Source organism: Periplaneta americana, chromosome 11 (assembly GCF_040183065.1).
Source record: "Periplaneta americana isolate PAMFEO1 chromosome 11, P.americana_PAMFEO1_priV1, whole genome shotgun sequence".
Lineage (NCBI taxonomy): Eukaryota > Metazoa > Arthropoda > Insecta > Blattodea > Blattidae > Periplaneta > Periplaneta americana.
Genome location: NC_091127.1, coordinates 164,035,898 through 164,051,969, shown reverse-complemented (window position 1 = coordinate 164,051,969; position 16,072 = coordinate 164,035,898). Strand labels below are relative to the sequence as shown.

The 16,072-nt window shown below is 34.3% G+C and overlaps 1 protein-coding gene across 1 annotated transcript; it reads left to right on the top strand.

Moving 5' to 3' along the window:
* The first annotated feature begins 454 nt into the window (after positions 1–454).
* LOC138709557 (uncharacterized) lies at positions 455–15,143 on the top strand. The gene is made up of 2 exons (XM_069840416.1): positions 455–627; positions 12,934–15,143. Exons 1-2 carry the CDS (start codon positions 625–627, stop codon positions 15,007–15,009), a joined length of 2,079 nt encoding a protein of 692 aa, XP_069696517.1. The 5' UTR covers positions 455–624; the 3' UTR covers positions 15,010–15,143.
* Positions 15,144–16,072: the final 929 nt, after the last annotated feature.

The window sequence follows — 16,072 nt, the reverse complement described above, 5'->3', positions numbered from 1 at the left end:
TTAAAAAAAAAACATTCAGAGTGAGTATGTTTCATTATTACGGAAGAAAATAACTGTCAAAGTGTCTGGTATTCTTCATTGAAAATAAATCTGAAAAATGTTTATTTTATTAACTTAGTTTGCAGCATTTGCTGCACAAGCCAATAGTTGTTTATATTCTCATAAAATAATTATTGAAACATAATTAAATATATTTCCTTTTTTGTCATATATTTTTCCGATTTTTAGCATCTAAAAATCAGAGCCCTAATAATAATTATGGAAGAAACAGAAATACTCTGAGAAAATCTGCCATGGAACCGCTCGGCCAGCCACAAATCTCATAGGATCTCCTGGGTTCCAACCCAGCCTCCTGTTAATTAGCATGTTGTGTGTATACTGTAGAGGTCACTTCAGCGTGTTTTTTGCAAGGTCGTGGCGGAAGCAGCTGTTTCAGTGTCGACGATGGGAACGCACAAGGGAGCATGGCAGGCCTCTTGCGTAACCCGTTAACAGTCGCGGCTGCAAACAGTTGACGATCGTATGAAGCAGTAGTGATGTTTCTGGCAGTGCTCTTCCATTACCGTTTACTGACATCTACACTTCATCGGCATACGACGAGTTTGGCAAGACATCTCTAATATAATGGTAAAGTACTAATGGTGTAGAGGGAATCTGTACAGTTATTTATGGTTTGTTATCTTACGTAAGAGAAAGTAGTTTCCATTACACAATCAGACATCAGAGCTATTTAGGTCAGCGACTTAAACGAATCAGAAAATGTTTTTCGCACATTGGAGTATCCCTCCTTCACAACCCTCCGCTGGTAACATGAATAATAGATACAGCATTCGTTGGTAACAGGTGTTGCGTACCACCCCAAGCATTTAACATGCAAATAAACAAATACTGTAGGTATATTTATTTATGAAACCATCTTTACTATTAAATTATGACTTTCCTACACACAAAAAGTAACGTATCTATACTAATAATAAATCTGTAGCCGAAATTTTTCTGGTAATTTTCGATTTTCCAAAAATAATTGATCCTAAACATATATAATTAACCACCCTGAAACCGAAAATCGCTTTTTTTTAATTTTTGTTTCTGTCTGTCTGTATGTTTGTTACCTTTTCATGCGATAATGGCTGAATCGATTTATATGAAAATTTGAATATAAATTAAGTTCGTTGTAACTTAGAATTTAGGCTATATGGCATTCAAAATATTTTATTTAAATCGGGGGTTATCAGGGGGCCTGAATTAAATAAATCGAAATATCTCGCTTATTATTGATTTTTATGAAAAATATTACATAACAAAATTTTCTTTAAAATAATTTTCGATAAGTTTTATTCCATGCAAAATTTTGATAGGACTGATATTTAATGGGTTAAATGAGTTTCAAAATTACAATAACAACGCCATCTAAGGCGGTGTAATGAAATAAAAAACAAATGACTTCTTCTATAAGGGGCCTTGGATAACAACAATCGAAAGCCATGAAACATAGCCTACAGAGAATGTTTCTGTGTTTGTATGAAGTAATATCGGAAGCTAAATTAACCGATTTGTATAATTAATTATTAATTCACCATTGGAAAGTGTAGTTTCTCTAGATGGACATAATGCTATAATGTTATTACAGTAACTTCTGAGTGAATCGAGGACAGGTAAGATTAAAATAGCTTCTTATGCACAGAAAACTTGATAGGCATTCGTTTCCTGTATTTCCTAAAATAATTTTTATGACCAAATGAGTGGTTTCTGGATCAAAATGATCGCATTTTAATTGTTTAATACAATTTAAATTAAGTAACATAATAAACGATTTATCTTTATATCAAACATGAATGTTCCCTGGATCAAATGTTCTATTTTAATTATGTAATTACTTTATATTTATTTCTAACGGGTGCAGCGGAGCGCACGGGTACGGCTAGTCTATAATAAATGTACAGAATGATATAGTTTGAAGGCAGGGTTTAAGCTAGAAAATAAATAATTGTCGCAAAAATGCACAAATGAAAAATTATATTTGTGCAAATTGCGAAATGCTTGTGCGATATTATAAATAATTGTGCAGAAAGATAAAATTAATAAAATATGCAGAAACAAGAAGTTTTGTAATTTATAGGAGTTTTATTACTTTCAATCCATCTTATCACACCCTAGATAGACCTATACTTACGTAAGTAAATCATTAGATGTAGGTAAACATCACAATCTCAAATTACATTAATTATTATATTTTTTTCCTTTTCTTCTTTTAAACCTTCTCCCGCAGTATAAAGATAGTAATGTAACGAAGTAGTAACATTTATTTCAACTCCCGTTCTCAGTGATTGGAGAAAGTGATTCGTTACCTAACCTTCTTGTAGCCCTTCAAATCGAAGAATAGATTTTACAGAACGAAAAATCTTAAGCATCCCTTCCTCCGGTAGGAAAGTAAAGCTGGGAGGCCCGTGTCGTAAATTTACGGCACATAAGAGTAATCATATCTCTGATAGAGGACTTCAGGAAAAATTTGTTGATCATTTCTTGCCAACGTAATGTTGAATTTGGACGGTGAATAACCTTTGCAGTTGAAAACTTCATTAAATCAGTGGCAAAGCATTTTGAGGCTTAGCCTACCCAAAAAACTTGAGTTATACCTAGTAACAGCAAGCCTACAAGTTCGTAATAACGATGTATCGTAATAGTAACACTTGGTTTCACTCCTATCCTTCACTGTTGGCAGTCATTCCAGGATGGAGAGTTCAGTGCGAGGCTTGTGACAGAAGCGCCTAAAGACATAGCTATGACATTAACTCGCAAGCTTGAGGGGCGCCGGGGGAGGGGGTATCGACTGCTACATCTCGGTACGAAACACGGCTAGTCTCACCTTCACAATAATACGTTGCGTCTATATTGGTGTTCTGTGAATGCTCTGCGTTGCTGAGTGTTAGTTTAATCAAAAATACATGCTTATGTGTGTTACATATTAATTTTGTTTAAAGTGGCTCACACTGAACGAACATTTAGCTCATTATTTGTAGAATTAAAACAGAAACCGTTTTCAAGTTGGACGTATGAAATAAAATGTGCTTACAAATGTAGGAGATCGATACCACATTTAGATATTAATTAGCAGATGGAGGAAGACAAAATATATATTTTAATTGTCATGGTAACAGGATGTTCATTCTCTTTCATCGTCCTTCCCTCGTTTAGAACTAGACTCCTAATTTTTTAAGCACACGGGAGAAATATTTTACCTACATTATACATTTATATTTTGTTGCAATGTGGTTACTAAGTGCAAGGTCAACTGTCCTTCGGTAACATATTATTTAGAAATGTCTGTAGTAAGAGGCAAATACTGGGAAAGAACGCATGTAGCCAACATAACATTTGTTTCGTAACTGCCTACGAGAATAAAACCAATGCAAAATTTTCTCACACAATGCCATGTTGCATGAAGTCGAATGTTCTTTGCCATTGTTCTCGATAGGCCTATGTTATTTATCTAACAAGAATCCGCAAGACGTGTCCGTGGACAATTATATAAAATACTTATTTTAGCTCCTTATTCCTTAGTTTAATTCCAAAGCCGTTTTCTTGTGTTAAAGTCCGTTTATGTGCAAATCATGAATGAGATTTACAAGTCTGCTATTTATATTAGTTTGTCTCTCATATCATGATGCAAGGCCATCTAGGAATTGAAAAACATTTATTTGTTCAGTAGGCTTAGATCTATAGTAAGTAGTAAGCCTATGCATCTTTTCAGAGATTTCCCACGAAATTTAATTTAATTTACTTCGTTTTTGTAATAATTGATTTGATTTAATTTCTTCCTGTAATCACTACAGGTTGCCATCGACAAAGAGTACCATGATACAATAGAGTAAATACCTTGACGCTTAGTGATAAATTGTTGTTAGAGTGAAAAATAAACAATTTTAATTATATTGAAACACATTATATTAAACGAAGTAACGTCAACGAGATGCGAATTAGTCATGGTCCATATGTATGATGCCTGAAAATAGCTATCGAGCCTTTGAGTGCTGCAATTGTTAGATCTCTTAAAATACTTTTATGCAGGCCAAAAGATTTACAGAAGTCGACTAGGAACCGGAGTGTGGTCCCACGGGCTCCTATCATTAGTCCCGCAATGACGATGGATTCCAGATGGTATTTGTCCTTATAAAAACTGATGGAAGGTTCATATATATTCCTTTTTTCCTCGTGTACTTCTTCTGGCTGGTGTTCGTGCGATTCGAATCTCACAGTAGGGTCTATGATGTAACCTTCAAGAGGGAGGTTTAAATGCAATTATGTCGATTCTTCGATTACTGCCTCACTGGATATGCCGTGTACTTCTTCATATACTGAATAACCTTTGTTCCTTAAGGCAGTTGCTATTATAGATCTTACTGTATGACGCCGCGTATTTCGTAGAAGTTCACCGTGTGGACAGGCCCCCAGAACATGGGCAAGGGTTTCAACCTCCAACCATTATTTTGTTAAGCATTTTGCGCAAAATACAATATATATCGTAGTACAGCTCTGTCGCCTATAAACTGAAATGAATCACAATTGTGATTAACCAATTGGGTTATTTGCAGAATTTGTATAACAAATTATGTCCATCAATTCTTACCCTTCCCATTATTTCATTTATAACGATAAAATTATAAATTCCTAACAATGAGTAGTTTCAATACTAATATATTGTATTGTATTGTATTTATTAACATTCCATGGTATTCATACATTGCTTTACAGCTAGAATATGGAACAAGTCAAAAAACTTAATACTATTATAAAGTCTTAATTTATAGTCACAGTCTAGATGAAATATATATACAGACGAGATTTACAATATAGTCTACTAGTACAACACATAGTTTTAGTATCTATTTCATGAAGTGTTATTGAATGTCATGAATTCGCCTACAGAATAGAAGGCGTGAGAAATTAGGTACTTCTTTAAGGTATGATGAAATAACAAGCAAATCAAAAAGCTAAAGAATTATACTATAATACAACAATACAAAACTCTGATAATAAAATTAAAACAACTTGGAACATAATTAAAAAGGAAAGGGGACGATCAAAAAGTAAAGTAACAAACTATACTCTTATATCTAACAACACAAAAACGTCAGACCCAAATGAAATTGCAAATATATTTAACAAATATATTCTTACAATAACTGATAACCTCAACATCCCCCAAGATAATGTTACTAACAGTTTAGAAAATACTAATGTAGTAAACGTTACAAGAATTATTTCCTTCATGTGAAATATTTCACGAGAATAAAATTAAATTATCATAGTGACAGCTAAAATGCCGTGTCCATACCACTTAAGTTTTTAAAATGGAGCACGATTATGTCCAGATAAAGGTTTGTTTAATAATGTAACTGAGAAAAAAATTAAAGAAACATTTGATATTATCAAAACTTCTTCATTTATGTCTGAGTTTATATTTTCTTAAATATGATTACATGATTACTCTGGTCCAGTAAGTCAGTCAGGTCTGTTACACCATTCTGTTCCTATGGATACACAGTTGAAAAAGAAATCCCACAGATGTCAGCACAAGCCAAGATGATGCACAAAGACCCATTTTGATTGTACTGCTATGTTCACCCATTTCGAATTGGCGAGTTTGTGTGTCAAACTCTTGCTTTATGTTTTAGTCTAAGCGTGCATTTTTACTCTGTCAGATCTGTTTGTGTTGTGTTTTCCACAAATAACAACATATGAATCGGTCATTGCAGAAAGGGGATAAGTCATGAAATCTTACTTTTGAGATAATCAATAAAAACTGTTTTCTTCTTCAAATACTGGAGCAATCATTATAAATATTTTTTCTTATTTTGTTTATGACTAGTGAAATATAATACATCATGTTAGACATTTGACATCTCAAACACTTTTGTTTAAAGTTGTTTATTCGAACCATGACTTATCCCCTTTCTGCAAGGAATTGTTAAATATGGAGGAAAAAATATATAATTTACAATTTTGGGCTAATGTAATATTTGAAAACAAACTAAATGTTAATAATTATAATGATTACGATGATTTTGTGTGCAATTACTACATTATTCTCACCATTTACATAATTATTTTTGCATTTTAATCATTGTTCCTACTATAGAAATGTACCAATATGTGATTTTATATCACAGTTTTAAATCAAAATTCTACATTTAAACTAACACTCAAAAACTGCATATAGGAGGGCACAATAAAAAATACAATAAAGTACTCCACAATCATTTGTTTCAATTGTTATAGAGTGTATTGTTAAATGTTGGAAGCCTTTGTAGATTCCTTGTCACAAGGTGGCCAGTTCAGGATCTCTTCGTAAAAGGAAGTGTGTTCCAATGGAATGTATTGCCTCACTTTCGATACATCTCCAAGTTTTATTCGTATTAATGGAAATTTTCCCATTGTATACTTTTGTGTAGGCGTTACTATGCGTCCAGAACCTGGTTTTTTCATACAGAATCTGTGTTTCCTCATTTCACTACCAATGAACAAACTGGCAGTCACACATCCTGGATCATCTTTAGAGTAAACAAATTCACTGAATTGTGCTGAAGAAAACATATTCTTATCTTTCCCTTTCTTCCCCAGTGTGTCTAATCAGCAGGTGGTTTTCTTGTAATACTCTGGCCATCAGCATTTAAAAGTCAAAATATCATCAGTAGTAACTGATTCTACAGAAAATCTGTTGTTTATGTTTGCCTGGTGGATTAAGGTATTGTATTCGTCTGGCACATATACCCTGTCTGTCTTCCTTGGTTTGCGCTTCACTACACCAAAGTTGTGGTCACAGAGAAGAAATGGATGGCCTCGTTGTGGAAAATAATGAATGATTTTGTTAAATCTCCCCATTTGGATCAGTGCAAGCAACAATCGAATTACAGTATGATTTTTATTTTGCCCTCCCTCCACAGTTATCAGAGAAAAGATACAATTCCTTGACTGAAGAAGGGACATTATTTTCAATGTAGTTCAGAAGGAACTTGGAGATTTGTGGCCTATACCTTCATGATAGGAATAGAAATGCGCCGTACGATCTTTCAAATTGTGAATGTTGAAAATTGATGACCCAAAGTTGCGTCTGAACAAACAAAGAATAGTTTTTTACCTACATTGTTCTCCTGTCGTACGGGCTGCTACAGACTTCCCAATGGAATTGACGTTCCAATCCCTTCAGTTTATTTCTCTTATTTATATTTCTGCGGTAGTTAATTTCATTGCGTTTACGTTTGTCACTTACTACTTCTAGCTTATCTGTTATTTTCCTTATCAGCTGATGGGCGCGTAACTTATAGATCCGCGGGACTCAGTTGCATCACGTCGTCAGTCAGTGCAGAAAGAAGGTAAGTCGCTGACTTGTCCCCTTTCTGCAATGACTGCGCTGCTTATGGTACTCTGCTTCGCGTTGAGAATGAGCAAATTTGTCCCATTTCTTTATGAAAATGTGTGTCTAGGTCTGAAGAAAGCAATGGCACTCTTAACTCATTTTCGCGTTTTTCATGACTTATCCCCTTTCTGCAATGACCGATTCATATAAAGTCAAGATCAAGAGGACATAATAGTACACGTGTCCAGTAGTTAAGTTGCTATTTTGAAGATTTTAAGCAAAAAAATTTTAGGTTAGCACATGCTTGTTTGCTTTGTCATGTCTATTACCTGTCAGATCTGTTACTCCGTCATGTCTGTTACATCATTCAAAACAGTGCTGTAAAGCAAGGTGAGTGTACAGTGGTTGATTACTATGGCAGTGACATTGTGCTATATTAATACATGCAGAATATGCACTAAATAGTACTTTAATTTTGACGTTCTCAATCGTCCATTTGTTATACAAATTTTGCAAATGACCCAATTACATTGGCTCTTACATGTAATTAAATTATGATACGAATAGTGCAGCTACAAGGAAATTTATTCATTATTCGGCGAATACTACAGACCCATATCACTTCTACCAGTCTTCTCCAAAATCTTTGAATGTGTTAAATTGGAAAAATCATATTAAAGAAATTACCCCCAAACTAAATTCAGCTTGTTTTGCTATTATATCTATGCAAAAGATAGTAAATATCAATACCTTAAATCCACACCCGTGGAGTAACGGTTAGCGCGTCTGGCCGCGAAACCAGGTGGCCCGAGTTCGATTCCCGGTCGGGGCAAGTTATCTGGTTGAGGTTTTTTCCGGGGTTTTCCCTCAATCCAATATGAGCAAATGCTGGGTAACTTTCGGTGCTGGATCCCAGACTCATTTCGCCGACATTATCACCTTCATCTCATTCAGACGCTAACTAATTTAATTAACCTAAGATGTTGATAAAGCGTCGTAAAATAACCTACTAAAATAAAATAAATCAATACCTTAAAAACAATATACTTTGCATACTTCCACTCGGCAATGAGTTTTGGAATAATATTCTGGGGAAATTCCCCACATAGCAACAATATATTTCTATTACAGAAAAGAGTAATTAGAATAATAGTAGGTGCCAAATCTAGGGAATCGTGTAGGACTATTTTCAAAAAACTACAAATAATGCCCATGGCTTGTCAGTATATCTTTTCATTAATAATCTTCCTCGTATGTAATCGTGAAAACTTTGTAACTAATTCAACAGTTCATAGCATAAATACACGTCAAAAAAATGACTTTCATACTCCATCGGCAAGTCTATCGTGCTATCAAAAAGGGGGCGTTATATGGCAGTAAAAATTTTTAACAGCCTCCCTATCGATATAAAAAAATGAAACTCAAAACATGAAATTATTTAGGGCCAAATTGAAGAAGTACCTAATTTCTCACGCCTTCTATTCTGTAGGTGAATTCATGACATTCAATAACACTTCATGAAATTGATACTAAAATTTTGTGTTGTACTAGTAGACTATATTGTAAATCTCGTCTGTATATATTTCATCTAGACTGTGACTATGAATTAAGATTTTATAATAGTATTAAGTTTTTTGACTTGTTCCATATTCTAGCTGTAAGCAATGTATGAATACCATGGAATGTTAATAAATACAATACAATACAATACAATACAATACAATACAATACAATACAATACAATATCTGTCACATAATATCTGTGACAAAAAATATTTGTAGCAACTCTTGAAGTACATCTAATTTCGGGTTCATAGTAAAGAGAAGTTTGAATTACGGTCTAGCAGAGTTTGTAATTGGTTTGACACGCCATCCGTCTGAGTTTGAAAGCCTACACGAGATTGGGATGATTGTGTACTTGACTTACGCAATGGAAGCGCTGCCGCTATGCGATGTATATAATTATAACTAGGGTCACTAGGTCACGAGTTCTGAAGCTATTAGAACACTTTATTGAGAATGCTCTCTAATCCAGCTTCTTCAAGGTTTGTGCTATGGTAACGTTTTCGTCACTATAGACACAACTTCTTTTAGGTTCTATATAAATCTTAAAATAAGGATAAATTACATTTTTAATACAGATATATCAGTACCAGTGTTGTCATGGTAATTTCTCTCTTGGCCATACCCCCCCCCCCCAAACCTTGTTTTCTCCCTTGAAATATATTTTACTCTCATCTCTGTCATTTAATGATTCTTTTAATATTAAAGAAGAAGTAAAGAATTTTTTTTTTTTTTGCTTTACATTTTAATTGTACAAGGAGCTTGATTTAAAGAATACTCCATGTAGCCTCACCGTAGATGCACACTGGTCTGGATGATTTTTTTTTTAATGTGTATTTGTAGCACTTCTTGTTTTTCAACCATTATTTCATATATATAATTAGAACTGGTAATGGAAATTACGGGGAAACGGCTGAACGGATTTTAATAAATAACCCCTCATTTTGAAGCTTGGAACCCAAAGTTTTTCAGAAAAATAGTAGTGTTCAGTGAAGCGATAGTTTTCCTACATAATTTTCTTATTTTCAAAAATCCATCTTTCGTCAGTTTTGAGAACTAATTGCATTACAGGATAAAACAAAACACACACTACAATAAATTATAGTTATTACACGAAGGCCATGACCTGCAGGATTGTTGACATATTTAGACCTCAAATTCAATTGGTTGTTAAAAATTTCAACTCTTACTAAAAATAATTTACAGGTCTGATTCTGTGGTGTGTAATTTTCTGAGTACAGCTGTGTATTGGATATTAAAATCTACAAAATTTGAGGTAGTTTGATGGCATTATTACCATTGGAAATGAAATATTATTATAGTTAATGCCATGATGTGACTATTTTTCATTAATTATACATATTAATGCTATGTTCATGATATGAAAGTGGGGTTATGTAAGTAGATGTAGAGAATATCTTAAATCAGATCTTCATTTCTATTATTTACTGAGTGGCGGCTATATAGTGTATATAACTACAAAAATATTGTTATTAAAAATCAATTATTTTTATAGTTATTAATCAAGTGGGCTTGGGTCTTTTCCATATACTTAATGGCGGTGTAGTGTAGATATTTAGAAAAATATTTGGGGCTAAGAGGGATGAAGTTACAGGAGAATGGAGAAAGTTACACAACACAGAACTGCACGCATTGTATTCTTCACCTGATATAATTAGGAACATTAAATCCATACGTTTGAGATGGGCAGGGCATGTAGCACTTATGGACGAATCCAGAAATGCATATAGAGTGTTAGTTGGGAGACCGGAGGGAAAAAGACCTTTGGGGAGGCCGAGACGTAGATGAGAGGATAATATTAAAATGGTTTTGAGGGAGGTGGGATATGATGATAGAGACTGGATTAATGTTGCTCAGGATCGGGACCAATGGCGGGCAATGAACCTCCGGGTTCCTTAAAAGCCAATAATTAAGTAAGTATTATTATTATTATTATTATTATTATTATTATTATTATTATTATTATTATTATTATTATTATAAAGATGCAAGACAATTAACTCAGTGCGACCAAACGTTGAACCATAATAATAATAATAATAATAATAATAATAATAATAATAATAATAATAGTAATAATAATAATAATATAATAATAATAATATCCAAGAGCAAGCTTAAGATAACATTATTTCCTTTGCTTACTTTATATTTTATCAAGTACTTGTATACCCGTATTAAAAGAATTATATTTTGTGAGGGGGGTAGAAGTTACCCTTGGCAGGGATGTTAATACGAATTTATGAAAGGGGGATAACTTTCCTTTAGGGGGGGGGGAATCCCCTCCATCCCTCCCGTTAAATTCGCACCCTGTTAACAATTGTTGTGTTAAATACGTAAGAAAAATATAATTTTGTACTTAAAAATTGAAAACAAAATTCTGTACGAAGCAACAATGTAATTCACAACACATTTTTAGCTTCAGAATACTAGCTAATTAAAGAAATTGTACTTCTGAACAGCCATTCTCTATTTGTAATATTATTTTACTCTTAAAACTAAAGAAGAAAGGTAATTTTTAACAAATTAAAATTAGTGTAACTCTAAAAACACTGACATTTTGTTTGAGTCACCTTTTTTGCTCAAAATACCTTCGGGCGGTAACCCCTCGTCATTCACTCGGTATACAATCATAAGTATAGACATAATTACACAATATAATTTGTAAACATTTACATAAATAATAATACAAATAATTAGTTTTTTTTTCCAATTTAATTATGCGTATATGACGTAATGATTTCTTAATTCATAATCTGTTTAACCAATATATCAGTTTTTTCTTTAATAATTTCAAATTCATAAAATTTCCGAAGTTTGAAATTCGATTAAAAATTTAAGGCGCTTCATAATTTCGTCATATTTTCCCATAACTACTTATTACTGTTAAAAAAGAGTCAATAACGTTATTAAAGGTTTTTATTTCTTTTGTGTCGGTTTATGATGTGACAGGTTCAGCTTTAGCTCACACTATGACACGAGAATTAAACAAAATTGGGCTTAATTTGAATGAAATGAGATGGCGGGGACACGATAGAGCTGCTTCCATGCGTAGAGTGTTCCCCGATTTGCAGATATAGGCCTATATTAAAGGGATATTCCCTATAGCATATCGTCGTTGTTCCTGCAATAACTATGTGCAAAATATAAAATTGTTCAGTAGGAAGAAAAACACATTTATTTATTCTTTGCTGTATCACTATATAAGTTATTTAGTAGAGCAAAATCTAAAAATCGATAAATATGTCACATAAATGAATGAATAAATAAATAAATAAATAAGTAAATAAATAAATAAATAAATAAGTAACACTATCTATAACAAACTTAGCAAAACGATAGTTAATATTAGTACTTTATGCAACGAGCCTATAATGGTAGTAATTAAGACGCGAGTATGTTTATGAAACGAGCGCAAGCGCAATCTTGTAAATTATGAGATGTACGCAGACGCGAAAGTATTGATTTTTTCCGGGCAACGAATGTCGACGACCTTGATATAATCTAGTAAGATAAACATCAAACTTGATATAACCTTGAAATTGAATTCGACATTGAAAAACGAGATGATAAATTGAATTTATTTGAATATTATTTACAATTAACGCTAATTATTATAGTAACAGAACATAACCTTCTGCGACAATATTGGATTTCCAGCCTGCGTGACGTTTTGCTAGTTGTCTTTCGATTGCATATCAGAGAATAATCGAAAACCTGAACTTTAATGAATAGGTGTACTTTAATGACATGCATTAATGGACTGCTACCAGGTGTATAATTACTACATTTCGGCATGGTCGAGCATAAAAATATTTAAGGATCAAGTTAAACATAAGTTTACAGAGTATTTTAATGTAGGCCTATGCCTCAAGTATCGCATAAATATGTAACTTACATATTCCTGCATTTGTTTTCCGTAGAAAATTCACAATGTAATCGCTATCTTTCATCCTTATATATTTTGTAAAATCTCATTTTCTCTATTTCAGGTCACTTGCAATTTCGTCTTTTGGACCAGAATCTCGTTGCTGAGTTTACTCATCGTGCCCGCTGCCGTATTTTGGATCTGGCTAATGAAGGAAGGAATCCGACAAGCGCACAACTGTCCATATGATTGCTGGTGCAGTGCAGCTGAAACAGCAGTGGAATGCATCCATGCCTCTCTCCAAAACATACCAGTTGGCCTCCATCCGAGAATAAAAGACCTCACTTTAAACCACAACAACATCTCTGTTTTGAGAAGGAATCATTTTACTGATGCTGGTTTGATGGCACTTGAGACGTTAACCCTGGAAAATAATGGAATTTCCACTATTGAACCGGGCGCTTTCAATGGACTACCAAAGTTGCACAACCTACATCTAAAAGACAATAATCTAAGTGTGCTAGAACTTGGAATATTTGGCAACTTAAAAGTTCTATCGGGGTTACATATAGCGGGGAATAAACTGAAAACAATAACTCCAGGAGTTTTCATTGATTTGGAAAGTTTGTACTATCTAAGTCTTGAAACGAATGAAATAAAATATCTGCGTCAAGACATGTTCATTGGACTTACGAATTTGCGGAACTTATGGCTGAGTGACAATAAAATATCTCATCTCGATCCCGACGTCTTTAAACTCATGCCTGTCCTATCTTTAATTAGCCTCCGCGATAATGAAGATCTTTACATCCCAACGGACAAATATTTTCTAAATACGCCCCATGTAACAACTTACATGCTATCTGACTGTAATATAAAAAGTTTATCAGCAATATCTTTCGAGTTGTCTCCAAAAGTGTCATCTCTTCGTCTAGAAAATAACAGCATAACGACAATAGACCTTGAAATGTTACATAGCTTGCCTGAACTGAGAACTTTAAGTCTCTTCGGAAACCCATTGCATTGCGACTGTGACATGAGAAAGGTGTGGCAATGGTGTGAAGAATATAATATAGGCACAGGATTCGAGGACAAAGTACCGACGTGCGACGCACCAGACGAAGTATCTGGACTTTGGTGGGGTGTCCTGAAGACAGCGGACTGTTCGAGCAACGTTGCCATATTTAAAGGAGACTATAAATCCGTCGTTCATAAGCCTGTACCTTACAATTCCGAATTCGAAGACTTCATCTACTTCTTAAAATACGTCCAGTCTACAGTGTACGGAATTCTGTTCTTGATCGGAGCAATTGGCAACATTACAGTGCTGATCATAATTAGCTGCAATAAGAGGATGAGAACAGTACCAAATTCTTACATATTTAATTTGGCTGTTGGTGATCTTTTAAACCTTACTGTAAATCTTCCTCTCCATCAAGCTTCGAATCTGTCACCTCAGTGGTTAGCAAAGGAAGGATTATGTAAATTCGGTGTATTTTTGCAAGAGTTATCCATAGGAGTGTCTGCGTTTTCTGTAGTTGTGTTGAGTATACAGAGATATTTCGCTACTTCCGGGTCTACACACCTCTCTACAAGAAACGCTACTGTTTTTGCCATCGCTGCAGTGTGGATCATCGCCTCTTGTTGCGCCTTGCCCGCTGCCTTTTCGGTGCACGTAGAAGACGAATTCTTATGCTCGTATTACAAAAGTGCGGAGTACTTCAGAATGACTGTGACTTTCCAGCTGTTGGTATTCTGTGTTATCCCAGTCTGTGTCATCGTGTACATGTACGTCATGACGGCACGGAATCTTGTTCAGGAAACAAACTGTTCGAATGAGGAGAACCGGAGACGTAAAACTCTTGCAAAAATAGTGATTGGTATTGCTATAGTTTTTTTCATTAGTTTTGTTCCTTACCATGTGCTGTTCACTGTAGTTTTCTGGAGCGAAGAGTTTTTTAGCTTGGCTTTAGGTTACTTGATGTTTGCATGCTCATGTCTCCTGGTTTTGAATCCGTGCTTGAATCCTGTGTCGTTATGTTGCACCAGTGTTACTTACAAGAAACTCTTCAAGCACTATCTGCTATGCTGCTGCCGCAGTAGATCAGAACGGAAAGAAGAAGACTCAGATCTTCCTGAAGGTCCAGAAGCATTGGTGCAGTATAGGAGAGGTCTTTCCGCTGAAGCTGTCATTATATAGACTCTCCTTAGGCTGTATTCATAAACAAGACTTTGGATGAAGACTTCCCAAACTCGACTTTCGTAGTAAAGTTTAACTTTATTAAAAGTTCTATTCATAGACAATACTTCTGAGACTTTGACTTTGGTAAGTCGAGATTTGACGATCTTGTTCTAATGTTGGCAATCAAAATCACTGCCTTCTAAACGAATTATACTTTTATTTATTTATCTAAACGATAACAGCTCCCTGTATTAACAGGCTGCCACAAAGACAGAGCATATTGTGCAATAGGCAGTTGGAAGTATAAATAATATACATATGTTTAAGTTGAAGGGAGTCTTACAACAGCTGCAAGAAATGACTGAATAAATAAGTAGGTACTAAGTAATTAGTTGAAGATCATTGTTGACCGTAGAGATGGTTGCGGAGTATAAATATTGATCCTCTCAGAGCTGCAAGAACGATGTCATCAATTGCCTTCCTCTGTAGGCCGAAACGTTGCCAGGTCTGGAAGAAGAAACCGGAATAGTTCCGCGCGCTCCAACCATAAGGCCTATTACTATAGATAGTTGAAATAGAGTAGGCATTGCCACAATCAAAGCCACCTTTTGAGTCACAAATCAATGAAACAATTGAACATCGGTACATGTTAAGCAATTGTTAACCGTTCTTGCAGCTTTACATAAGAATAATATTATTCGACGGCTTATTGTGAAACTAATGTAAGTACAAAAATTGACATTTTTAGGTCTTTACACCAATCGATAATAATTTTTTCTTCTACCTGGCCACAAAAAATCGTAACTCAGTTCGAACAGTCTTGTATATAATGCAATTCATAACTACAAAACATGATGGTATAGTTTAATTGAAATAGTATTGCCTGTTAAGAATTCTGTTGTGAATAAAACATCTATTGTAGTTGCTTTAGTTTCACATTAAGACTTGATATTATTTCACTGTAAAATAATTTTGTTGTGAAGATATGAAAGATAAGATTCCACCAATGACAGACTATGAAAGAAACATATTATCCTGCTGACAGCTGCTGGCAGAGGTATTCCCTGCATGTCTGCAGAAA